Source organism: Watersipora subatra, chromosome 1 (assembly GCF_963576615.1).
Source record: "Watersipora subatra chromosome 1, tzWatSuba1.1, whole genome shotgun sequence".
NCBI classification, from domain to species: domain Eukaryota; kingdom Metazoa; phylum Bryozoa; class Gymnolaemata; order Cheilostomatida; family Watersiporidae; genus Watersipora; species Watersipora subatra.
Genome location: NC_088708.1, coordinates 3,702,859 through 3,730,682, shown reverse-complemented (window position 1 = coordinate 3,730,682; position 27,824 = coordinate 3,702,859). Strand labels below are relative to the sequence as shown.

General features: G+C 36.6%; 2 protein-coding genes across 3 annotated transcripts; one reads left to right on the top strand and one right to left on the bottom strand.

Annotated features, from left to right (window-relative positions):
• LOC137405791 (uncharacterized) lies at positions 1–2,976 on the top strand. Its single transcript, XM_068092199.1, has 3 exons — positions 1–130; positions 961–1,338; positions 1,933–2,976. The coding sequence occupies exons 2-3, from the start codon at positions 962–964 to the stop codon at positions 2,963–2,965; spliced, it is 1,410 nt and encodes a 469-aa protein (XP_067948300.1). The 5' UTR covers positions 1–130; position 961; the 3' UTR covers positions 2,966–2,976.
• Positions 2,951–25,563, bottom strand: LOC137405759 (anoctamin-10-like). Of its 2 annotated transcripts, XM_068092149.1 has the most exons (16): positions 25,495–25,563; positions 22,445–22,614; positions 20,388–20,542; positions 19,267–19,399; positions 18,984–19,121; positions 17,581–17,700; positions 15,810–16,064; positions 15,469–15,606; positions 12,763–12,948; positions 12,514–12,569; positions 9,887–9,961; positions 9,516–9,707; positions 4,667–4,841; positions 4,259–4,410; positions 3,485–3,604; positions 2,951–3,343 (listed from the first exon to the last, which is right to left on the bottom strand). In XM_068092149.1, exons 2-16 carry the CDS (start codon positions 22,581–22,583, stop codon positions 3,314–3,316), a joined length of 2,064 nt encoding a protein of 687 aa, XP_067948250.1. In that variant the 5' UTR covers positions 22,584–22,614; positions 25,495–25,563; the 3' UTR covers positions 2,951–3,313. The 2 variants fall into 2 exon arrangements, with proteins under 2 accessions (XP_067948250.1, XP_067948258.1); XM_068092157.1 differs by lacking the exons at positions 22,445–22,614; positions 25,495–25,563 and having other exon boundaries at positions 19,267–19,455; positions 20,388–20,511.
• Positions 25,564–27,824: the final 2,261 nt, after the last annotated feature.

Genomic DNA, 27,824 nt, shown 5'->3' with positions numbered 1-27,824 from the left:
GGAAGTCGACCGAAACGACACGCGTCACTAGTAATAGCAAGTAGCTAGTACGTGTGAGTCAGAGAGCTGGTCTAGCCTTCAAAGACTGGTTATGTAGAAGATAGAGGAGAAAGTCTGGTTTAGAAGTCAGGTAATAATGCACTTTCTTATATCATTACAGTTATTATTATAAGGTTTCATCAGGCTTGGCTTCAGCTTGCTACATGTAGGTATGTTGGGTGACTTTCATATTTTACGCTTGTGCTAGAGATAACAAAGTCAAGAGTGACACGGGTAATGTAATGGTGTCATCAGTAATAATGAGGCTGAACCAAGCACCACAATTGAAATTCTCAGCTTACTGTTAAAATGCCCATAATCTAGAGAGCTATTACGTGGGGGTCGGTACGCTGAACCAGGTGTCACGAGTAAAAGATACATGTATCTCTTACTTGCAACACCTGGTCTTACTGCGATATCAATATTGTACCATCAGTGACCTGTCTTTACCAGAAGTATGGTTGCTGTCATAATTGCCTAATAAGAGGCACAAGTAAGAGATATATCTATTACTTGTGACAATCTGTAAAGGCAGGTAAAGACAATAGTAAAGACAGGTCACTATGGTACAATACAAACGTTGTTTGTGGACAAGCTGTGAGATTCCAGACTAGACGTGAATCATTTGATGAGCTGGAGCTTTGTTTAAATAAGCGTGTAGAAGATGATTGCCCGAAGCCCTTGATAATAGTGTTTACTATTTTTACTGTCACTGTGATTAGCTCTGACGTTACCTCATCATCTGTCGCCAACAATGTTCAACTGCATCCAGTGTATTATTATATGACAACTCTACTCAGAAATTCTAGCTAAATATGTTGAAATTAAAGATTCTCCCTAAATGCTATCGCAGCTGTTGCATTTCTCTTCATTAACTTGGATATTGTAGTCCGCAATTATTAATATTAAACTATGTTGCAGGATGCGTATGAAGTTATTGAGAAGCAGGCAGACTCAAGTGGTGCTGTTGGCAGCATTCTCCTTCTTTATGATATATACTCTCGTACAGAAACCTCCGCAAGCATCTGTGCAGGCAAGATTTGTGCCAGGAAAGAAGCGCCCAGCTGGTTTAGCATCACAAAGCAAGCTTGATGTCCCAGATTTGCACATATATGCAAAGGAGTTATACCATAATAACTTTACCGTTGAAGGACATAGGTTTAACATGAGTGGTGTGGAACAACTTTACAACCATACATTAAGTTCCTCTCTTATCCACTCATTCTCCCCTTATACAGAAAACAGATTCAAGGAGATTATGTTGGAGCCACGGCATGAACAGCGCGTCTATGCTAACAGGTGGGTGATAGTGCTAGTAGAGGGTCATGCTGGCAGCAGGGTAGTACTGCCAACAAGTAAGTGAAAATGCCACAAGGTAAATGGATGCTTCAGCAGATGTATGATACTTAGCGACGGTGTTAAAATTGGGTAGAGGGCCTAGCAGATGGGTTACCAGACTCCTATGTTTTAACTAAATCTTAGCAAATGGTGGCATCTTAGAGACAGTCAAAAAGTTTTACCCTCCGACTGTATCTTGCCTAAATACATCTGTAACATAAAATACAGCTATAATATAATTTTTACTTTGACAACGAATAGCCTAGAGCGTTAGTGCAGAAAGTGGTCAAAGCGAAACTACTGCTACGCTGAGAGATAACTAAGCAAGATCTCCTGTGTAGTTGGTAAGGTGCTTCCCCAGTGATAGTAACCAGAGTTTAGGGTGAATAACTGTGGTACTTAGATGGGATAATAGCAAAGCATTGTCCATAGATGATGTAGATCATTGTATTTGATAGACATTTTCCCTGCCCAGTTGGCGATTGCCAACCAGGCAATATATATGGCTGATTACAATCAACGTGTCAACTTAATGATTTTATTTTGATTATACAGCCCAGCTCTCATGTGGTACCGAGGCGAGCTCATCTGCGTGATGAGAATCTGGCTGGAGAAAGAGAAATACACAGATGAAGGCGCCAAACGTCCACCAAATGATTTCAACGACAACTTTTTATATACCCAGAAATTCAACAAATATATGAAGCCCATAACCCCAGGAAGTATATTAGGTATACCCACACCACGCCAGTGGACCGTTGGAGATGGACCTATTGAGCCCAGGTTATTCCAAGTAGATGACACCAATGTCTTTGTATCATTTAACACCGGGGTTTACCTAAAAAATGGAAAAGCTTTGGATGGCACCTTCGTGTGGGACTATTTACGCCATAAAACAATCATGCCGAGCATTAAAGGCGGTTCCCCTATAATGAAGACAGTAGAGCCAGACAGGATGCCAAGAGACAAACACTGGACACCATACATGGAGAGAGGACAACTCCACATGGTCTATAACCTAGACCCACTGAGAGTACTTTCTTGTACCAAAAACTTTTCCTGTTATTTCAGTCACTTTGAAGGTCCCAAAGGCTATAGGTTTGTTCAGGGCAAAGATTCACTGAGAGGGGGCACTCCTTGGATACTCTATAAGTACCCTTACTATTATTCCATAGGGCACACAACTCTCTTCAAAAACCCATCCAATGACAGGATTTATACGATTAATATAATAATATATCGGGCACACCCTGTACCGAGGGTTGTGTATGTGAGTGGCCCGCTCCAAATAAATGAGACACCGATGAATGATGTGCCTATAGTTCGGTACAACTACATAAAAGATCCATTCTTCTTTCCTGTTAGCATCATACAAGAAGATGGTGACTCCCTAGTCATCGGTGGACACATCAATGACTACAGCAGTGTACTGATCAGAGTGCGAGGCATCAAACGTCTCATGTCAGAAGTCATTGGACATGATGAGGAGAAGCCAGTAAACATGCGTGGACCACCACTTGGAACATTACACAGAAGTACAAAAGAGTTTGCTTCAAAATTAACTAAAAATCAATTCTTTGCACAATAATTTATTTATCTTCTATACCTTGTCAAAATACAGATTGCATGGTTGGCGACGCAATGTGATGAAATGTTTAAAAATACTTTGCAGCCTGAACTACAACAATGCACTGAAATACTACATTTCGATGATATGGAGTTTCTTTAAAAATAACAAAAAATAAATTCAAAATTGACCAGAATATTTGAGCATCTCTGACTTACCAACTACTGCCTTGGTTATAAAAACATGGAACAGCTATTAGAATAGGAATGGTGATAAACCTGGGCGTATCCAGCATTCAGGAAGAGAGTACTTTTAAAGAGTGAGTCACAAGAAGCTCATAGGTTAATGTTACAAACTCCATGTTTCTTTCTATTCTTTTTTGTTCTTCACAAGTTCTTCCTAAAGATAGCAAAGGAAATAGGAATGCACCAATTCACAATTTCTTATTAAAATGTAAATTATTTGATGCGAAGTGGTCGAACACTTGATGGCCATATAAAAAGAGTCAGTCCTTTGAATTAGAAACCCTTTAGCGCTCACCTGCAAAGCTAGGAACTTGGTTTTGAGCCTATAGGCATCTCTTGCAGCAGCTATTTGTACCCATTTAGGAGCATCAGGTATGACACGCGCGATTATTGTTCGGATTATGATAAGAAGATGCTGCAATAGTTGAAATATAGGTAGATTTGCGCACCCACAGACATAATCAATATGCAAAGTAGATGAATCAAAAACAAAGCAGGGGGAGGGGTATTACTATTACGCATTTCATACTGGTGATTAGACACATCAAAAAGGCGTAGCAACCAACAAGCCAACCACACTACTACTCCTTCAGACTTGCGTCAACCAATGATCTCTTTTTGAAATGTTGTGGCTGCACATCGAGTAACACGAGTCTGCGTGTGGTAGTGACATGTTCATATAAATCACAGAATTCTACATGTAATAACGTGTTCAGCGTAGCTGATAGACAGCAGCCAGGGATGGAACGCATAAAACTGTTATATATTTAGTCAACCGTTGAATAACTTGATCTATTATTCTGACGAGCTGATACCAAATAATTACCACCGGTCCATTACGCAGAATATGTATATATGCTGCCTACACGGAAACAGCCTGAAATACAAACTAAAGGTACACTAAACATCAAGCTTGTTCCCTCGCCAATACTTTGGTCTTCTTTAAATTTTTCTTTCTAAATGCCGTGAGAAACTGAAAGAGTTGATGGCCTCTTAATTCAAGCAATCTTGGACTTGGGTTAATAGTAACGAAAACTGATAACACAGCAAATGTTGAGTAGGTAATTACCTCGAGAGCCATGACAAAGAGAAGGAGGTAGAAGCCACTGATATCTGGTAAGAAGGCCTTCTGTTTGTATATACAGAGACCTATGATAGCGCTGTTAGTGATGATGGCTATATAGCTCATGGTCTCAAACACAGTCTCCCAAGCACCTATTCCTAAAGAAAGAAGAAGGCCTACCTGTGACACAAGCACCTGCACAAGTATGGAATAGGTAAGCTATGCAAGTTTGTCAGTAGACTGCAGGTGGCCTAGAGCAGATACACACAACAATGAACTAAAGTAGGCAATGCAACAGGCTTCATTGTCTGGTATTCCTTCTACACAAAGAGTCTTCACACAAGCATGATTTCATGTGACCACAAAAACCTATTTCAACACTGATTTCTCATTATTTAGCTTTTGGTAACAGACCTGCGGCAGGCTTAGCGAATGGCCTCTGGTGAATCCTACAAAGCTTAACAGCATCTGTGCGCAGCTCTATGTGGTTGTTGATGAGAGAGAGGAGGGCAGCGAGTGGAGAAACGCAGGAGAAAAGCGTAACATAGCCATACTGTATGAAGAGCTCCAAAAAATCATCAAAGGTGCCCTGCAGCAGTGGGAGCGGTAGAGCTGAGAGATACGACAAGGGCATGCACTATTCATACCAATAGACGCAGTAGAGCTGAGGGATACGACAAGGGCATGCACTATTCATACTAATAGACGTAGCATAACTAACTATAAGTGGTCTAGTGTATTCAAGGCTTAGGCATGCATTTGTACGCTTTCACAGTGGTAGAAGCTCACACAACATGCCGGATCACATTAAAGGGGTAACTCTAGAGAGAAACTGATAAAATAGATTGAGCTAAAAGTTATGCATCTACTGTAATTTACTTCCAACCAAGCACAGAACAATTCATTTTTGCCCTCATCTCCACCCACGCCTACTGTCTCTAATATTTGCATGCTCTAATTGCTTTGATCTGATTATTCTACTATAATATGTAAATCTCCCAACTTGACCTGTACAAATCTAAAATCACATTTTATATAATCTGTTTCCATCATGTTGACTGCTTTTGCACTCTAGCAAATCACTACCAGCAGATCAGTAACATAATTCATGATGAGTGCATGATAATATCACAGCATCTACTTGAACAGATCTGTGGATAAGAGTGTGCCATGAGATTGGTAACAACTAATATATAAAAATAACCAACTCATGAGTCATGACAATGTTGACAACACATGACGGTGTTAGGATATGTAATATATACAGATGACCGACACATGACAATGTTAGGATATGTAATATATACAGATGACCGACACATGACAATGTTAGGATATGTAATATATACAGATGACCGACACATGACAATGTTAGGATATGTAATATATACAGATGACCGACACATGACAATGTTAGAATGTGTAATATATACAGATGACCAACACATGATAGTGTTAGGATATGTAATATATACAGATGACCAACACATGACAGTGTTAGGATATGTAATATATACAGATGACCAACACATGACAGTGTTAGGATATGTAATATATACAGATGACCAACACATGACAGTGTTAGGATATGTAATATATACAGATGACCAACACATGACAGTGTTAGGATATGTAATATATACAGATAACCAACACATGACAATGTTGGGATATGTAATATATACAGATAATCAACACATGATAGTGTTAAAATATGTAATATATACAGATAACCAACACATGACAGTGTTAGGATATGTAATATATACCGATAACCAACTTGAAGCAGTGTTAATAATGAACATTTTTCTGAGTTCTTTAAGAGTTGTCTACCCATTGGTAAGAAGTAAACTCCAAGATGCAAGTATTTACTTAATGGTTGAATATGCTTGCATCCATTTTATTAGATACTAGATTAATGCCCTGTGTTGACAGGTAATAAAAAAACAGCTTACAAACATTACATTACCTTATCTACTATGTTGCCTTTACACTACATTATTTGCAACTGTTTATAAGCTGCTTTTATTACCCGTGCAACGCAGAGCATTCAGCCGTGAGACCAGCTGGTAATCGTTACATGTGACGCAACATCGTTATGAATATTTTAACTGATGGAATGAATATCTTCACTATTATTAATCGCTCTCCGCGGTTTTACATGCAGTCTAATTGATAAGTTCGTGACCTCCAGAACTGGAGGTACCGAGTTTAAATTCAGTACAAAGCATTTCTCGTTCCTAGAAACTTTTGCTATAACTGGACAGATGAACAACGACAGACCAATACTAAGATTTATATATAGATTACATTATCAACAGCGATGCAAATATGACGGCTTGTGTGATTGTGACAAACAGGAGACTAACAGAAGTGCCATAACAGATTATAAACTCACTCCTTACTTACACATACAGTAAGTATATGGCATAGTAATTGATTGCATAGGTGCAAATGTACTGCAGAAGCTATCTTATCCAACAGACAGGTGAACAGGAAAACACTAAAGTCTATTGCATAAACGCTGGTAATGCACAGTCAGCATAGAGCAATGCAGCTGCTCTGCCTAATAGAGCTGCATTGATAACACGGAGCTGCTATATTCAGGTTTATGAAACTACAGTAGACGTTCCTATAACGTAAATTCCAGATAACGTAAAAGATTTATGTGAAATTTTTGCTTCTTACTACATAAAAAATTCCGTATAACGTAAAGTGTCAAGTCGGGCAAATTTTCAAAATCGATTTGAATGTTAGTTTTTCTTGCCGCACTCACGGAAGAAAAAACGCCGTGCGTTTATCGTTATATTTACATGTATTATATATAACTTTCGCAACATTCTATTTCATCGTAATATATCGTTAAATGTGTCGACAAAAAGGCGAATAGGATAGCTGCACAATTGTTCATAAATACAAAAGCGATCGATTGGTGCAGGTGTTACAGCGTCAGTTTACCAATCTCAATGTCACGAGTTGGAGTATCGTTGAAAATCATCTTTATCCTAACCTTGACCCCCCTAGACAGTGATAGACGACGAACAGGTAAAACTGCTTTTTATAGTAAAAAGATCTTGTTGTTTTGCCTTATTGTAGACGTACAAAATATTTGTTATTAGCTTTACTTTCCAGAATAGACTTTGCTGTTTAGGAAAATAAGCAAATCGTTGTAAATGAACGTTGAAAATGTGCAGTCCCTATCAACTTGTTCTAAATTTACCACAATCATGGTCTATAAAACTAGTGAGATTGATCATAAAAAGGAGAACAAAGTTGTTGATGCAAACCAAGAATTCTGAAGTTACGGTACAGCCTACCAATTAAGAGAGTTAAAGGTTGACTTGCAACCAAATTCACATTACAGTTATTTGATATCAAAAGATTCACCATGTCTTACTCTGCTGCGTTGTAGGTACAAAATATGTGGAAATGTGATTACAAGCTCTTAAAAACTCAAAAACCAACAGTTAATTGCTGCCATCACAAAACCGCCGTGGATTGGAATCAGTTTATTTCTCTGACGTACTTAATCCATTTGGTTATTGTTTTGACATGTGATGTTGATTGGCACGTCGACACGCGCTAATAAAAGGCTCAATGTAAAACGTCTCGTAGCACTAGTTTATGGCAAACACTTCGGGTTCTACCGGAAAGCCCGTATCAAATACAGATGCTCGCTACTTTACAGTTTCGTTTCAGCCTGGTCTAATCATCTAGTCATAATCTGATAATGTGACCTGCCAAATAGCGCGAACAATTTCTGCAGCATTTTTCGACTACCACAAGTGACAACAGACTCGTCATGTTTATCAGAGAATGATATGCACTCCTTTGAGCTAAGGTTCAAAAATTAAATAAATTTTTACGGTAGGTTTTCAGCAGGGTTAGAAAAAAATCATGATTTTTTTTAAAAACCAGATTTTTTAAATTAAAATCGGAGTTTTTTTAAAAACATAAATTACCAGCTTTATTTTCATAACCGCTAACATAATATTATTTTATTTTGTTGAAGTGTGCCATGTGAAAACATTAGCAACATAACAAAACAACTTTGCATCACTTTAATTTATTAAAAGTTGTTTTTATTTTAACGTTGACCAAGTTGTACAGTTCATATTCACAGTAGACCTTCTACAAGTCACATTTTTTGGGGGTCAGCCTTTGAGATGGGAAAGTTCTGTAGGAAAAAAATAAAACATGATATTTTAGGATTATTTAAATCACAGCATTTGACATGAAAATATCAACAAAATCAAACATGATGTTTTAGGATGAATTAAATCATTTGATTTTAATCGGCCAACCCTGGTTATAACATATCAGTGCTCAAAGTGACAGCATTACAGTGATGATGAAACAGCCGACGCGCAAGGACAACTGACATGGTTTTATTGAATGCGTGAAATATATTTGTGAAAATATTTTGATGAATGAGGTTGCATGAAATTGTAAACAGAAGCCATCGTGTTCAATTATGTCCCATTTGAGCAGTTTTGGAAAAGGATTCCAATCTACGGCGTTTTCGTGATAGCTGCGAGTAACTGTTCGTTTTTGAGCTTTTAAGAGCTTGTAATCACATTTCCACATATTTTGCACCTACTATACAGCAGAGTAAGACATGGTGAATCTTTTGGTACCAAACAACTGTAATGTGAATTTTGTTGCAAGTCAACCTTCAAGTAAAGTTTTTCCGTTTTGTATGGCCAAAGGGGTGAGTTTGGAAAGATCTTAGAACGAATTAGGCAATTTACATGTATTTTACTGTTCTTATAACGTAAATTCCCTTTTAACGTAAACGTTTCTGGAATGGATTATTTACTTTATAGGAGCGTCTACTGCATTTAGAGGCACATCTGCAGACGCATCTTCTTGCAAAGTTTGACTTTATCATTTTAAAGTTTAGACAAGGTATTCTATGAAAATTGCTACTACAAGGAAGCAGTGATGAGCAACCATCCCACTTGACTTGTAAAAAAACCTTTGCAACACTAGGTAAAATGTACGATATTGATGATGTTGATACACGTTGAAAGGACAACTCCTAAAGCAAATAAAATTGAAAAAAGCTTTTTGGTTTTAGAGATTGTCAATGGCTGTCTTTATATTTTAGACAAATATTAGGTGTGAGTGCAGCCATTCTATCAGATATCACAAATAGCGCCGAGTCCAAGCTCTTGGTTCCTGAGACATTTGATATGAAATAATTTAGACAAGCGACAAAACAAGAGGTACATAGATTGTCAAGAACAAAAGAGGCTGGTACCTCATAAGGATCCTTGATAGCCTCACGTTCACTTCGGCGAACAGATGCAAGGCCCTGTACACCATCGCTATTAGAGACAGTGCCAGAGAGTGTAACAAGGCTGCGCTTCCTCCACTTGTACATGACATAGGGAAGTACAGTCTCCTGGAGTTGGTCAACTGCTTGTGTCACTATCAGTTCCGTCAGCACAGTCTGAGCACACAGGCAGGTAACAGGTAAGTAAGGATTGGAAGATGGCTATTTACAACATCATGCATATAATGTTCCATACTATTATTGTCAATGATTATGCAGTGAGACAGACAAATGAGGAAAATTTCAAATGATTACCAAATGATTACCAAATGATCATAACATAGCTATACACAAACCGTCCTGAGAGCAACAAGATCCTGCTGGTAGAAGGCTGTGTAGAAGAACAGCATAAAGGTGTTGATGAACCAGAACTACAAGTGAGATCAGAAGCACCGGTAAGGTCACCCGCGCAGGCGCAAGTGAACCAACAGACAAACATTGTTGAATAGTACTTTACATGAGTACCGTATATATTTGAGTACAACCACAAAATATTGTACTGATTTTCAATCAAAAATTAAGGGTGCGCTTTAAACACGAGTCTGTGTTGTACTCAAATAAACAGGGTAAATAAATAATGTAATAAATACAGTATATAAATGGCCATAAATAGTAAGAAATGAATGGCGTCAGCAGTGCGCAGGCCAGTCCTAAGCTGATCATAAACTAGTAGATAATCTGCTACTAGCTTTCGACTAATTTAATGACTGCCTGTTTGCTTTGTGAATGAGCACAGCAAATGATCTACACCACCGATTGCTATTATGCATGCAAATATTTTCACCCTTATTGGTTATTAGTGAATGCTTGCTTGTTCTGTGTGACAAAATGAAACTGCACTTGTTCTTCGCTGATTGGTTGCTGCAACTGAACAGTAATTGGCAAACTGAACAGGTTCAAAGTGCAGCTCAGCTAATTTTTTAAAATACTTTCAGCCAGTCAAAAATGGCGGTTTTTTAAAATTTATTGAGTGATCAAGATTTCAGCAGAATCTGACCTATTATATCTGCTCATGTCTGCCTGATTACTGAACTGAAAATTGTATTATATAGATTGACAAGCTGTGCCTCCCGGCATTGCCCGAGTATTAAAGATCAGCTTATAAACAATGAGAAATGATGAGTTGCCTACCACTTGCTATTAGTCTGGCACACTGCCAATGGAAAATGGTATTAAAAATCAGCTTATAAACAATAAGCAGTGATGAGAGTTGCCTACCACTCACTCACCTACCGCTATCAGCCTGGCACATTGCCAATGGACAATTCCAGTAAGCGCTAAGCTTATAATGACGGACAGCCATGACGTTGCGTAAGCATTGTCCAGCTAAGCTATTCTAATGAGGTAATAGCTATAGCTGGAGGAACACACATACACACATACTTTGAGAAATATATATATAATATATGAGGAGTTCATTTCCAAAACCAGTTATTTCCGATTTTAGCATTTTTCACAAACAAGAAAATTTTGTATACTCAATATTGTTCGATATAATTGGTATAGTTTTTAATTAATTCTCAAAACAAAGCAAGCTTATACTTTCTTTTTGTTCAACAATTTTGTCAAGAAGCATGGTAAACAGCCAACAGATTTCTGCATTTTTTTTAAAGCAGTTATTTCCAGAAATAACTGCTTTTGACATGAAAGAATCAGCAACCAGTGATTTAAACAATAAGTCTTAGATAATAGTCTGACTTTAACCACAGCTTTAGGTGAACTAATAATTAATGCGGACTAGTTACAAGCGGTGAACCAACATGTTATATACAATAATATCTCGAAAATAAAAACATACTGTATATCGTTTTACTGTAAAATGCATCTTATTTAAAAAGAAATTCTCTACAAGATATGTATAAAATTGTTTAGTAAATCTCACACTCGCAACTTTCTTTTGCGTTGAACAAACGGGGTGTGTTTCTTATATCTATGAAAATAACGATCTGGTTTGGCCGTTTTGAAAAATAATTAAAAATGAAATTGTTAAGCCAAAATTTTTTTATTGGTTGCACGTGATTGGCAGAAAGGTTGTTTAAGACATCATTTGATTAGTCTAGCTAATGTTTGGGTCTTGTAATGAAAATAAAAGTGACGCCCTATTGATAAGGCGATCCATCGACTTATGGTCTGTACTTATATTACTGTGCAAGCCGATACATTGCCTTGCGAAAAAGTTAATAGCAAAAATAGTAGTAGATTACTACTACTACCACTAGTTTTGTACTAAACTTTTTTACTAAACACAAACAAACATGCATTGTGTTTGATGTGATTGTTTCATTTTTCTTTGCCTTCTGCAATTTAGTTAAATTTTGATTTCAAGCCAATTTAACAGTAAAAGGTTTAAATTAATTACCTTCTACATTCTTTTTGTTCTTTTTACTTTTACCAGGTCGCGTTATTTGCACAGGTTCTTTCAAAAAGTCATTTAATGTTGCTACAGTAGAATTACTTATTGAAGACGCATCCATCATGAAAGCACAGGAAGTGGAGAGGTAGCTTACAAAACTAAGTCAACGAATCAAAAAGCTGACCTAGTTTTACAACAACCAATTTAAAAGCAAGCACAAAAATAACTGCTTTTGGAATGAAACCCAATAGGAAATAACTGGTTTTGGAACAAAACAAAGATTTTAGTGGATGCAATGTATGAGAAATAACTGGTTTAGGAACAAAAAATCCATTGAACAATGTACTCATATTATTAGAGTATAATTTAAGATTAAAAAGTCAAAAAGTGAAAAAAATGGAAATAACTGGTTTAGGAAATGAACTCCTCATATATATATAGATGTTTAAAAGCTCTGCTTTATGTCAACTCTAAAAACTAGCTTCCCAGAAGCCTCAAACTGTGCTGAGTGTCAAGTGAGCCTCATGAATATTTTTACATCGGAGGAAAATGAGGAGGAAGGAATCTTACCAAAACTAACTTTATAACTAGGTGGTAGTCAAAGGATGACTGCAGCCGGTGATTCTCTGCAACAAGAGTGAAACAAAATCCAATCGCTGAAGAATAGACATCGCCAGACTTGTGCTACATGTGACATTTATAGAAGCTTATAAAAAACCATCAACTTCTGTTCTCCATAAACTAACAGGTTAGTATATCAGAAAGGAGTTCTGATTAAAATCTTTATTTCCTTCTACACGCAGACAAGCCATGGCTTACCCCATTCATTGAGCCTCACAGCCAATGGCCTGAAGATCTGGTTCATAATGATGATGGCAAGACTGTAGACAATTGTTGGCACAAAACTGACTGCATCATGATAGTAACCAGGCTCTTCAATGCTCGCATACCAGGCTATAGTAGCGTTCTCACCCTCAAAGTATGCCAGCATAGCAGCAAAGCCAACTGCAAGAACAACCCAATAATAACTTATCATGCTCCTCAGAGGTGTAATTTAAAATAAGACTAATTATAGGGAGACTGAAACAGCTGAAAATGTTTTGTTTTTAACCACTTGCTGGTTACACGTTTTTACATCACCGTCACTGCACGCTTGTCAGCAATCCATTAGCAGACTATATTTAATTGTTTATGCGATGATTAGCTTACAGGTCGAAGTGGAGCTTCTGATTGATCGTCAGTACTCTATTTAGATCTATTTATGAGACGGAAGGAAGGCTGCTAATAAGAGAAAAGTCGAAGACCAGAAATTGATGAAAATCTTATTGTGTTTCATATATTTTAGATATTTCACAATTTTAGATTAGAGAGACAAAATGAATGCCGGTGCGATCGTCTGCAAACAAGCCACCAACTCACAATAAACAACAGATATTTGTATGTATTACTACTACTCCATTCAGACAAACTTTTAGTAAATTAGGAAATTGAACACTGCTAGCAATTTTTTTACAATTATAGTTGGTCTTAAACCATCAGTGCTGCAAAAAAATTTGCATTGTGAACATGATACTTGTATTTAACTATGATTATTACGCCAGCGGCGCTAATTTAAAATTATACCGGTCTCCATTTTCAACAATGAAAAAAGAGTTATGTAGATGAACTTTAATGGGATAAAATATCATACATTAGAGATTGACCAGATAGCACTACAGTTTAGTGAACAATGACTTACAGTTAATTAGTTTAATTGATTTTAGTTCAAGTAGAGAGAAAGAGCTGTTGGATGTCATGGATATGCGTAGTTTTTAGGTTTTATATCAAGGTTTGGAGTTGTCTCACTGTTGTGTATGGATGGACAATTAATCAATATGTTGCAGCCATGTTTGTTTTTGGTTCATTTGCTCTTTATTCTTTCCCGAGATATGAGGTATTCCTGAATAAAAGCTCAGAATACACTACACTACTTCTCACCTTACGAAGTGGAACATGATTTTTTCACCTCGCCATATGAATCTTAATTCATCATACGCATTCAACAAAATTTTTACCCGTGTTCAAATTTAGCAGTCGGTGTGCTTATTACGTACATCAAAATAACAAAGACTCCGAAATGCTGTTTACCGAAAACATTTTTACAACGCCTGAAAGAGGCACGATGACCAATTTATCTCAGTTCAGCATATCTCGTGTGTAAAAAGGCAATATTTTCTCTTTAAAACCAGTAGCAAAGTTGGAGTTGCAATCCCTTCAAACAAAAGGTCGGTGGTCAGACAACCTATCTTAATCTGCTAACAAAAATTCATTTCATTACGTATTAAACAGAACATTTGCAAGAACAGCATCGCTCAAGCTTTTTTGACGAATTAGGTTGAAAAGGTTTTGATCAGATCAGCTGAAAGTTATAGTGAAAACGAGGCCGGAAACTGATGTAATAAAATGTAAGTGACAAAAATTTGAAATTCAGTAAAATAGTTGAAAGTACTACAAAAACTTAGCTTTAAATGTGTGTTAAGTAAACTAAACTTATTTAAAGTGAAGTCAAAGTTTGTGTTATACATACGTCTGTCTTGAAAGTAAGAACTCTCTACGGTACATACTGCGCATAGCTCAAATCAACGTTACATTTTAATGCAGATCAGTAAATGCATAATCGATAAATACACTAAATAAACTAAAGTTACTGTAGGTATTTATGGTTACTGAAGTTCACATACTATTTTGTTACCAGCTTTTAATGTACAGTACTTGTATAAAATTTTGATGACTTTTACCAGGGGATGTTTGCACTATATAATTACTATGATTTCTATACCCCTCCATACGGTTTTCCCCATACGATGCCCACCCTAGAATGGATTAAAATCGTATTCTGTGGGTGCACAGTATTTATAAATACAATTTGTTTGAATAGAGATTGTTGTAAGCTTCTGATGATACCAGGTAATAAAGTTGGATTTGCGTTTTGATTATGACTGTAATTGCAAATGTTAATGGCAGATTATAACTTGATGAACCATTTTCTAGCAACAAAGAAGTTTATTTCAATTGGGTGTGTTTTTCAGCATTGTCAAAAGACACTTGCATAATGTTTGAACGTAGCTAATTGATTGAAGTAATCGGCTAGATATAATACTTGATATGGATAATAACCCCTCCCCCTCCGGGTGCCATCATACTATATATTAGCCCCTTAACTTGTGCATGATTTGCAGATATAAAAATAATATTCTTAGTATCCAACCTGGTCTGTCTGTCACAGTTAGAAATGAGCCGAACAGAATTCAGTCATGTTTCCTATGATCTCACCTGAATCCATACAACTATCGATGAGGTGAGAAGTGGTAATGCTAAGATATTGATTAGTGCAAATTATAGCCTAAGTCATACAATGCAAACTGCTGAAAGCGGTTGGTTATCTAATAGCATTGGGGAGTCACTGAACTCTCAGTGTATACAAGCGAGTCTCTTAAGACAGTCTAGTTGACAGCGGTCAAAGCACAAATGAACTTGTATACTTACTAGCCAAACAGAACAGAACTATCGGCAAAGAAATGAAAGACATTCTCATTATGGTTTTCCACTTGGGGTATCTGGGTTCAACCTTGTCAGTGATGGGATTCTTTGCCAGCTTGCCATAGTATTCTGGTCTCGCTTCCTCTAGAGCATCAACAAATAACTTCTATATAAGTTCATTTCAGTTGTATGCGCTTGCATTATAACTAACACGGCAGCTACCCAATGAGCTTTAATTTAGTTCAAATGTGCTAGGTCATTACACTAAGCCATGGTAAGGTCTAGTATAAACGCTGGCAAGCATTTCAACTTGCGATAGAGAAAGGCAATATAGAGTAAAGATGCACCTATTATGTTGATGTCAGTAGTGCCCCATTTATAGGCCAAACCATTGGCTCTTCTTTTCCAACTCTCGAGGAATGCTGTTGACCAAATGAGATTGAAGGCAGCCAGAATGATGAGAGAATAAAGACTGGTCTTGTGGAACTCAAACCAGTAGAAGATGAACCCAACGGCTGCCGGGATCCTGAGAGAACTTGTATAGTAATCGAGGAATGCGAAGTACATGCCCACAGTTTCTCCATAGTACTCGGTTATTTCATCTAGAGAGACAACATCAGAGCTAGCGGTGACTACTTGGAAGAGTTCCTTTACAACAAGCAGGGAACCAGCTGTAACTAGATGCTGCGGCTCACACTAAACTTCAACCATTATTCTTCAATCACAACAACTACATAGCACTGATCACTTTAAGCTAATGTAGAAGTCTGTGAATTGACTTCCAAAGAACACACTCAGGTCCTCTTAAGATGTGTGGCAAGTTTTTTTTCCCAGTTTATGCTCTTGTTTTATTTATCATATCTCAACAGATACAGACGGTTCCCAACCTACGAACGAGTTACGTTCCGAGCGAGTGTTCGTAAGATGAATTTGTTCGTAAGTTGCTTCAGTGCTATATTTTGTATTATAATTTATGTTTAAGGCCTATATAAGTATATTGAAGGTTTATATAAGTATGTTTAAGGCTTGTATAAGTAACCTTTATTGGTTTGTAGTGAAAAAAATATTTAATAAAATGGAGATAATACTTTGGTGGACGCCGGGCCATGACACTGCATTTCTTATAATTATGTCTTGTCCTTTTTATTATATTGTTGTTTTAATCGTTATGCTATCACTTATCGTTGTTGTCTTATTTTTTGTATGTGTTGTACGTTTATTATATCGTTGTTTCACTCGTTATGCTATTGTTATATCTGATATAACGTCATAACACTATCACTTATCGTCACTTATATTGTTGTCATACCAACGCGGTAACGGTCCTATTTATTCACCTTGTTAGCCTGTGTTCTTACCGTTTGCCCTTAGCCGGAATGGTTGATATTATTGTATATAACTGAGTGCGCTCATTTAGTTGAGCAGAGCAGATAGGCGTACGCTCCTCGGCTAGTGAAATTTCCTTCGCTAATTAAAAGCTGAATGAAACTACACGCACTCTCTTCTCTTTATTTATTAGTAGAGATCGTGCCAAGTAAGAGCCGGTAAACACCTTTACAATACGTATGTAAAGTTCAAACAAATAACTCGAAAGTTATTCGAGTTACGAACAACATACATACGTTCGTATGTATCGTTGTTCGTAACTCGCATGTTCGCAAGTAAGGAACCGTCTGTATTGTAAGATTTCAGTAAATAAATCAAATGTTGAAATTTTCTTTACCATAATTAAAAACTAAATGAGACAAGTAAAATGTTCGGAAAGCAAAAATGAAGGTCTACATGAGTACCTACTCAGAGGACTCCACTAGTAGTCCACACATGAGTAGACTCCACATGAGTACCTACTCAGAGGACTCCCCTAGTAGTCCACACATGACTAGACTCCACAAGAGTACCTACTCAATAGACTCCACTAGTAATCTACACATGAGTAGACTCCACATGAGTACCTACTCAATGGACTTCAATAGTAGTCCACACATGAGTAGACTCCACATGAGTACCTACTCAATGGACTCCACTAGTAGTCCACACATGAATAGACTCCACACGAGTACCTACTCAGAGAACTCCACTAGTGGTCCACACATGAGTAGACTCCACATGAGTACCTACTTAAAGGCTGTCTTCGGAAGAGTGAGGCTGACTTGTACCAAATGCTCTCCAGACGAGTCAAACTCTTGTCATGCAGTGGAAAGATTTGACTGACTATTCCGAGATGCTCGCACTGTTTGACTGTAGAAAGGAACAATATTTACCATGAATGCTTAGCTATCACAAACACTGGCTCTCACGTACGAGCCTTCACACAAGTTGTTATCAGTTTATGTAGTATTAAACATATGAACGTGAGAAATGAGAAGATACAAACTAATCTGGTCACAGAACTCAATGTGATAAACTATGACTAGAATGTCTATTGCAGCATTCACAGAGACACAAAGGCGGAATTCATAACATAGCTTATAGAATATTGACTGTAGACCCATGTATAAGATAGCAGCATACACATACAAGGTTAGTACACTATTTATAAGTACAGTAGTAATGACAGAATGCTCTATATTTAGTTTAAAACCAATTCAGTGTATAGTGTTAAACTTCAGAGAAATGGTCACCAGTTAAACAGAGCTGTCAAGAGAATCAGATAAAAAATCTGAGTTGAAGCCCGCAGTGGTTATAATTTACTATTAGCTACTAGCCTGACAAAAATTACCTAGATTAAACACTCTCAAGAGTAACTAGTAACCATGGCTCATTAGTGACTAACTATAAGATCTGGTCTTTTAGGTCTTTTCTCCTAGTCTACTAGGAGTCTATTCCACACTAAGGGTCTATAGTATAGACCCTTAGTGTATAATAGACTGGCTATGTAAGACCTATAGAGTATCAGCATGTCTCTATAGATCCTTACTGTAGAATAGACTGGCTATGTAAGACCTATAGAGTACCAGAATGTCTCTATAGACCCTTAGTGTAGAATAGACTGGCTATGTAAGACCTATAGAGTACCAGAATGTCTCTATAGACCCTTAGTGTAGAATAGACTGATTATGTAAGACCTATAGAGTATCAGCCTGTCTCTATAGACCCTTAGTGTATAATAGACTGGCTATGTAAGACCTATATAGTATCAGCATGTCTCTATAGATCCTTAGTGTAGAATAGACTGGCTATATAAGACCTATAGAGTATCAGCATGTCTCTATAGACCCTTAGTGTAGAATAGACTGATTATGTAAGACCTATAGAATATCAGTATGTCTCTATAGATCCTTACTGTAGAATAGACTGGCTATGTAAGACCTATAGAGTACCAGAATGTCTCTATAGACCCTTAGTGTAGAATAGACTGGCTATGTAAGACCTATAGAGTACCAGAATGTCTCTATAGACCCTTAGTGTAGAATAGACTGGCTATGTAAGACCTATAGAGTACCAGAATGTCTCTATAGACCCTTAGTGTATAACAGACTGGCTATGTAAGACCTATATAGGTGAGAAGCGACTTAACTGACGGAATGAAATGCCAATTTGTAGAGTGACCTCAGACAAGCCAGGCAATGTTAAGTTCTCTGTTTCCACCTTTATTGATGTCAGTTCATGATATATTAGTCGCTGTCGCTCAGCAACCGTGAAGAACTTTTTCAAGTCATCTGTAAGTAGATCAGATATAAAGGGAAAGTAGGAGACTATCACTTGTATATACCTGAACAAAACTGATGATGTTCCAAAATGAACCGATGTATGCCCAAGAGGGAAACTAACAGCTAGAAATGGTGCTACCATGATGCTACCTACCGTGATGCTGAAACAGGCGACAATTGTTCTTCTTGAACACCTGTAAGGTGCCATCTAAACACCTCTTTTTCATGTCAACATAGTCAGCAACCTCGAGCAGTCTCTCATCAGAGCAAGTAACATGAAGGCACACCTATCAGGTCATTTAAAGATGGTCACAGAGATGCTTTTGTTCAAACCAGTGAATGCCTGCTGAGAAAGAATGTCTTATGGTTTTTGGAAATTACTTTATGGAACAAGACAGAACACATTTTTGCCCAATGTGGAGAAGTCTTCAAAAATTTTGTGACACATCTAATGTCAACCACGAGAGGCATAGAAAAACTTGAAAATCCAATTTTTGTTTTGTCCTGTTTTCAGAATGTCCACTTGTATTGTACTGCGCATTCACAGAGGTGTGCACAATTTAAAAAGGCATTATGACATTGTTGATTACTTACTAAGTTCATGAGATGTCCTATTGGGCATGTTCAAGTAAAATAATCTGTTAACATCACTATGTTGTTAACAGTCTAATATTTATAACCTAAAATGTTTACATGCAAAATAGAATCCAATAGGAATTTATCCGAACATTGACCCCCTTTCAGCAGTTGACTGCACATAACTTCAGTCAATAGGTTGCTGATATTCAAGAGATTATATTGAGAGATATATTGGAGATAATCAAGTTACCTTTGATAATCCTGCCCGCGCCTCCTACACCCTAATAATGATAAGAGAAGCTAAATAAAATATATCTAACATTGTAGGGTATATGTATTACAGTTAATGCGTAAAACCAGTCAATTTGTGAAATGCCTGAAATGTTTAGTCAATTTACAAATTGCCTGATTCACTCAGTCCTCTTAAAAAATGACTGAAACTTCCAGGCATTTTACAAAATGACTAAAAATCACTCCATTCATTTGACAGATTGCTGAAACATTCATATGAAGTAATACAAGTCATTTATGCCAAGTAGAGCCTCAACTACTACATATATGTATTCTTATATTGTTTAATTTGCTACTATTTATTATTTTTGAAAAAAATAATTATTTTACTAAGTACAACATATGAAGTGTAATATTTGATTGAGGATATGAAGATTGACTGTAACATATACATTGGTTACAAACCTTTAAGGTGTTGTCACTTTTATTAGGTGATGAAAAAGTGTGCTTGGAGCAACTCAACCCACTACCATGAAAGTGACCCAAATTACAAAACTCATCATGCTGACGGCTAACACCATCGTTTAGACGACTCCTCAGGCCTTCTTGTCCAGGCTCAACTGAAAAATAATTTTCTTACATTAGCTGAGAAGTTACCAATAACTTCTATTTTCATAACATAATAAAAAATCTAAACAATGAAAATTTTTTGGTATAAGGAGATATGAGAACATTACATAATAGCCTCATCTTTCTTAGTAGCAAATATGCATTAAACCCTGTGACAGAGAAGTGATGCTTGAGCATGCTGAGTGCATACATATATCGTGGAAGAATAGAAACAGCATACATATATATATCATGTAAGAATAGAATGGCATACATACATATATCATGTAAGAATAATCCACAATGGATGATTATATACAGTTGACACTCCTATAACGTATACCTTTTATAATGCAAATTCCAGATAATGTAAAGAATTTGTGTGAAGTTTTTGCTTCCTATTGCATAAAAAATCCATATAATGTAGTGTCAAGTGGGGCGAGTTCTCAAATCCGATTTGACTGTTACTCAACTCGCCAGACTTACGAGAGAAAAATGACATGCGTATAAAGCTATATCTATTGTATATACAACTTTCGTGACGTCCTAATTCGTCGTGATAGATCGTCAGCTGTGTCGACAAAACAGAGAATAGTTGCTGCGCAATGGTTCATAAATACAAAGGCGATCGATCGGTGCAGATGTTAGTCTGAATGTGACGAGTTGGAGTATCGTCAAAAGTTCTCTTTTATCCTAACCTTGACCCTTGGATACAGATAGACAACGAACAAGTAGTACCACTTTATATAGTAAAATATTTTGTTGTTTTGCTTTATTGTAGACGTATAAAATGTTTGTTATTAGTTTCACTTTGCAGAAGAGACTGCTGTTTAGCAAAAATAAGCAAATCGTTGTAAATGAACGTCGAAGATGTAAGCTCCCCATCAACTTATTGTAAAAATTACTGCAATCATGGTCTATAAAACGTGTAAGATTGAACAGAAAAAGGAGAAAAGTTGTCGATGCAAACCAATAATACTGCAGTTACGGCACAGCCCACAAATTAAGAGTTAAGTCAGGTTTTTCCTTTTTGTATGGCCAAAAGGGTGAGTTTTGAAAAAATCTTGGAACAGATTAGGCAATTTACACGTATTTTACTGTTCTATGGATTATGTTGTAGGAACACCTACTGTACTAATACGTGTTTAAAATATAAAATACAAATCCTTAGTCTGTAAATTCTTCAGAGATATGGGAAGTATTAGTGCATAAGTGCAAAAAAACATTTCATCTGGTCTAAAAGGAGAGAGAGAGAACAATTTTGTATAAATAAGCTTTGGAACAAATAAATATTGAGTTATTTATAAAAACAAAAAATGTCAAGGAGATAGATAAGCTACAACTCTGAAAGGGTACAAAATTCATGTGTATATCACGAGCTACTAGGGAAGGCAGCAGTAGCAAGTTAAATGACTTCACGATGGAAAAACAGCTGTAATTTTTAACAGTAATTATTGGTTTTCAACTATCTTGTTTATTAATCCACAACATATTTATAAAGTTGTCGCATTACTTCAAGGCTTTCTAACAATCATTTCGAGTGTCAGAGAACACCCGAAGCAAGTTCTTCTTACCCAGAAACTACAAATAGGTAAAGACCTTTCGCAAAACTTGCCCACAAACCAGCAATATCTTTGTCTGATTTACAAACAAAACAGCGGCATCACTGGTTTGCAAATAAATTTTCTCTCACAAGAGATAACATGCACATTGTAATTGTATGATGAAAAGATTGATTTTGAGCGGATGAAGAGATCTTCAGTATGATCACGACTTTTCAATTCTCCGTTCATGTTTTTTTATCTTTTTCCAACTCAAATCTGATCGCAAATTTCTTTTATTTTGACTTTATTCATGAAGTCTCTTGACGTAAAAAGATATTTGACTTCTGAACTTTTTGTAAGCAACCTTACCTTTTGACTTTTTTGGTTCTCCATCAGACCCTCCTACTGAACATGAAAGAATGCATTCATGCACAAAGTTCACCAACTTTTCAGACGTATTTTCTGGGAATGTTATGACACAAATTGCTTCAGGAACATCACGCTCCATGACAGTAGTCGTCTATGAGTAAAACTCCCAACTGTAATTACGGAGGTGCACATGTAACCTTTACCCATCACATTTTCCCCTATGTCCAACATCGCCAATGATTGCCATTTGTACATAAAACTTGGTCTGTTAGACCCGTTAGATGTCAAAAAGCTCATTTTAATCAGGTGGTAATCTTCTATAACGCTATTTTGGCTGCTGCAGGTAGCCTAAAACAATTTTCTTTTATTGAAAAAAGAGAAAATCACTACTGTGCATTTTTAATCAACAACTTTGGAGTAAGTTGTTAAAATGCTGTCATTAAACCTTCCTAAAGCTCGAAAAAAAAATTCATGGCAGGTCACGCAAAATAACTACATATACTTTGGGTCAGTATCCTTTAGACAACAATTGAAAACATTCGTTTGACCTGTGATCACTACATTGATATCTACTACTAGTCCAATTAGTTCATAATATTGTCCACTTCAGATGCTGCTGGGAAGCAAAATAAATTCACCAGAGCTTTAAGAAAGGGACAGAAGCAAGCCAAGCAAAATGTGATAACACCCGGAGCTTCGATTGAAGTTATTTTACCTTCAAGTATAGATGCAACAGCCCTAGAGCAGTGAGTGTATTTGGCCACTTTGCCATTATTATTTATTAAAAGATGATCAAAGTTGAAAAACAATCTGCGCTGCTTCACACGATGACTAACATCTATTTATTAGAAATATAATTGAATATTTTTGAATTTAGAGAAAACTTTCAAATCATATTTACAAAGAAACTTAGTAACAGATCTAGAGTGCTAAGCTATGTATGTAATAAAACTACTTTAGAGATAATAGTGCTTTTAAATTACTCTATGGATAGGCCCAGCCAATCTACATAGAATGCTTACATATTACGACTAAAAACAAACTGTTTAAGCAATCAATCGTAATTCCTCAACAGTTTAGGTGAACAGTTCACCAATAACTTTTATGCGATCCAATCATTTTAGTATGTTTAAAAAGGATTATGGCACAATGAACAAAACTTAAAAATGTGTAGTGGCTAAAAATTGAAAGTTGCTTTCATCTTAACAAAGTCTAAAACCTTAGACAGCCAACCATGTGGTACCGGCTCACTAATGAGCAGCTGCAATAAAAGTGCTATGCCGGTAGACCGTAAGCCAAGGCTTCGTCCCGTTAAACCATGGCAAGGCCTAAAAAGGCCTCAAGTATGGCACAGGGTTTATCCCTGAACCAGCCAAGATGATCAGCCATGATAAAACATTCTGGTCATACATCATTTAGCAGAGCGACCGCCACTTCAAGTGTAACTTCACCCAAGTGCTGAGTAAACCATCTCTGCCTGAAACAGAACCAACCGAAGTTTGCCAACCAACCCTGTCAACATCTGACAGTGACAATATCATGGCAAATGACAATCAAGCTGCTGCTCCTTGTGCCCCTTCTACTGTCGCAAAATCTTACACCATCTGCAGTAGCTGAGAAGTTGGCACCCTCGCTGATACAAACAGTACAGGACGTCTAATTGTCAAGCACATCATGTTTGACTTTTGTACATGATGTGTCAATTTTGTATTGGTTCATACTTTGGCTAATTAATCAATTGATCTTGTACTTCTGTATTGACTGTTTTTTTCAGCTTCCATGTACTTTATCATTCCAAATATGCATCTAAAGGAAAAGGATATAATGATACGTAGAATTATGTTTTCATATTTATGTTTTGTGCGATACCTATTGCTTTTTTAGGCACTCTTGGTTATGGGTAATGATATTGCGTTTCGGTAACAAAACTTACGGGCGAATAAATCCACTTCAACTCCACGTATCATGGCAATGATCAGCATAACTCTAGTCAGCTACTTTTTATTTCATTTTGTTTACTTTAGTTTGTAACCTTAAAAGGAAAAAACAGCGTACTACTTAATTGTTTAGAGGTTATTATAGCTATTCATAAGATACCGTGCAGTTTTGAGTAAATGGATAATTTACTCACAACTATATAACTTTAGATGTACTGTGAGTAGAAATCTAATGCATGCCATTTATTCTATAGAACATTTGCAATTTATTCCTTAGAACTGAATGCGAACGTTGAAGTGATTTCTGACTTTACCGGACCAGATTCACTCTCTCGACAGGAACGATATGGTACTCAGTGGGTAGGTCGCGACACGCTAGTATTTTCATCATGTTTTAGCTGCTGGCCAATAGGTAGGTTTGTTTATCCTCACCTTCTAGATGCTGCTACTGTGCATCAATAGTAGGTATAGCTCAGCACTTTTACAGATGTTGTTTTTAGTTCTGTAAATATGTCCAGTTCACCTTCCCCATTTGGATGAAGTTGACGATTTAGTCGCAGTCACCTGACACATGCACAAGTATACACATGCACTCTAACAGATTACATGAGTTACAAGTAGCAGGCTGATATAGCCTGATCTGACTACATGCACCATCCTCAAAATATCTCAGCCTGCTACGATTAGTAAGAAATACAATTTAAAACCTTTAATTTGCACGAAGCAGTTATGAATCAGTTAGTTAGGCGGGCTAGTGCTGTGAAAATTGCTAAGCACGACTAACTTAACGTGTGTATTCTAAATAATAAAGCAATGTGTATGTAAAAAGAAAACTACACAAATAGGAATTAAACTACATAGAAAATTTCCGACAAATCTTAAAAACAAGTCATGTTCATCAATCTCTAATTCTTTGTCTCAATATATTTAAAAACGCAGTTTTGTTCACGTGTTCACCACTTTCCGTCTAGCACCAAGTGTAGGTTAGGAGTTCCCTAATCAGATTCCGTAGTATAGTGCGTGAAGTTGTAGTTATATATTTGCCATTGTAATAGTATTTTAACCTGATGAAAAATAGTTATACCTCGAACTAAAATATTGAAAGCATAGTACCCCAGATATCTTGCAACTACGGCCTAAAAGGAATACGGGAATCGGCTGTGTCAGTTCCGCGAACAGCCTTCATTAGCAATGACACGTGCAATAGGCGCGGCTAGCAAAAATCCGTAATTGTTCACCATTAAGCACGCGTACTACGTAGTGCCCGAGTAATAAAGCATTTTTAGATTACTAAAGCTTGTTTTAGCCAGTGTCGTTTAGAGAAAGTTACGCCACCAACAGAGCCTGTACAAACGCGTCGAAAGTTCCAACCAAACATCGGTCACGCCTACTTTTATAAAGAGTTACGATGGACCGCTCTTACCTGTCTTGGTTTATCAGCTAATAAAACTACTTTGAGTTGCCTTAGGGCACTATCAAATATACCACAAGAAAGCTCAGGTTTTGTTCTAACTTACACTGCAGTTATAAAAGTGACAACTTTATATTTACAACTTTTCTGCAATTTCATAGTAAATAACACCTGTTATATGTGCTAGAATGTCTTAGCTAAATTGTGTTTACTGGCAATTTCCCAACAACTTGAGGCGTTCAAACAATTTAATGTATTCACAATAATAATTATATTTATAATACCATCACTTGCCAATTTGTTTGTTCTTAGTAGTTATAAAAATTATAAACAGTCTTGTTTTATGCAAATTAATGGAAAACCTCAAATTTATTAAGGACAATGATTGTAACCAATGATATACAGCCCCCATGGGGTTGTATATTATTGTTGTAACTGAAAACGCAAAAGGTATGTAGTACAACATGAAAATTGAACAACTTTCCATAATAAAAACTGAATACTAAAAGAGCGTATTAGATACATAGATAATAATTCACAGTAATGTTACAATAAAAATGATTAACTTCGAATAAACAAGTAAAAAAAGCTAAGCTGTACTAGTACTATGACAAGTTAAGCCAGAGTAGTATTTTGTGTGCAATGGCTGACCTACACATGTTTATAACATATACAGTGTATACATATTATACTAGCCAACAAGCATGAGTGCACTAAGTATACAGAAAGCATCGAATATCAACAATATCTAATGAATATTCTTAGCTAGTGCTCGCATGACCATGCTTTTGCTACCTAGCTGCACTGACTGCGAGGTGGAGGCGTATTTTCTACATAAAATATAAAGTCTAACATTCACCAACTTTTTCACTAGTTTCGGTAATATAAGATAAGTGGACAGTTCACGTGGCATATCAATATACTATCAGAAGCTATCAAAGTACCTATATGGCTATTCTTAAGAGGAGGTTTAAAGCTTCTTATGACTGACTCCCACTTTTTGAACAGAGCAAATATGTCACCAGAAAGTTCACACAAAGCACCTTCTTTAAAGTTTTTTAATCGCAGAAGATCTGACCTTCAGTGTGGAATACCAAATGTGTTAAATAGGCTGGTGCAACAATCTTCACATACTCGCTTCAACTTTAGCAAACTCTGTAGACAATAGCCAGCTAGGTAATAGAGTGACCTTTCTTCGCTGAACTGATTTCCTCACATGAAGGCAGAGGTATATCCATAGATATATATACCATAGGTATATATATCCATAGGTATATATATCTATGGGTATATCTATGAGCTGAGGCTCTGCAGTTGGTATTTCTATAGTAGATATCAATAACACTCTCGTTCATCTTCTACATAGCTAAAAGTTTTGGTCGGTTTGAGATACTGTGCAACAGTGACCAGTTTTAGAGCATATTTAAATTCTCTAGCTGTTGGCATAGGACTTTTAGCCTGGTGTAAATTTTACTAGTTACGGATAAGATGTTAGTGCTATACATGAAAAAAATCAGAAATTCCTGACAATCTTTTTGGTATATGAAAAAGGCTAAAAAAATGGTGAGCTCGTTTGTGTATAAGTCATATTTCTGATTCAATAGCTCAATTTACAACAGAACTTTATCGGGCCGCGTATGTTTGTTTGGAACTCTTGAAAATATGTGAATTGAACTGTGAACTTGAAATATGTGGAAACAGTTTTTAGCTGTAGTACTTCGGAGACACTTTAGTTGACCACACCCATAGTGTCATGTTTGTGTCATACATGACACCGATCAGTCCTACTCGGAAAGCTCTTTGTACCCTTACCGAAATAAAACCTATCTTTTTAGCGACTACAACTGTTGCCATTAGTATTTGCTCAATATGGAGTATCGTTTTGTACTAAAACTTCAACAAATTTATTTATAGATTTAGATCGGTATGTCCAATTGATGGGGCAAATCACACTTGTGTAAATTTGGCACGAGGACTAAAAGCCCCACTATGTCAATATCAAATGAAAAATTTAGTTATTTACAGCTCTATA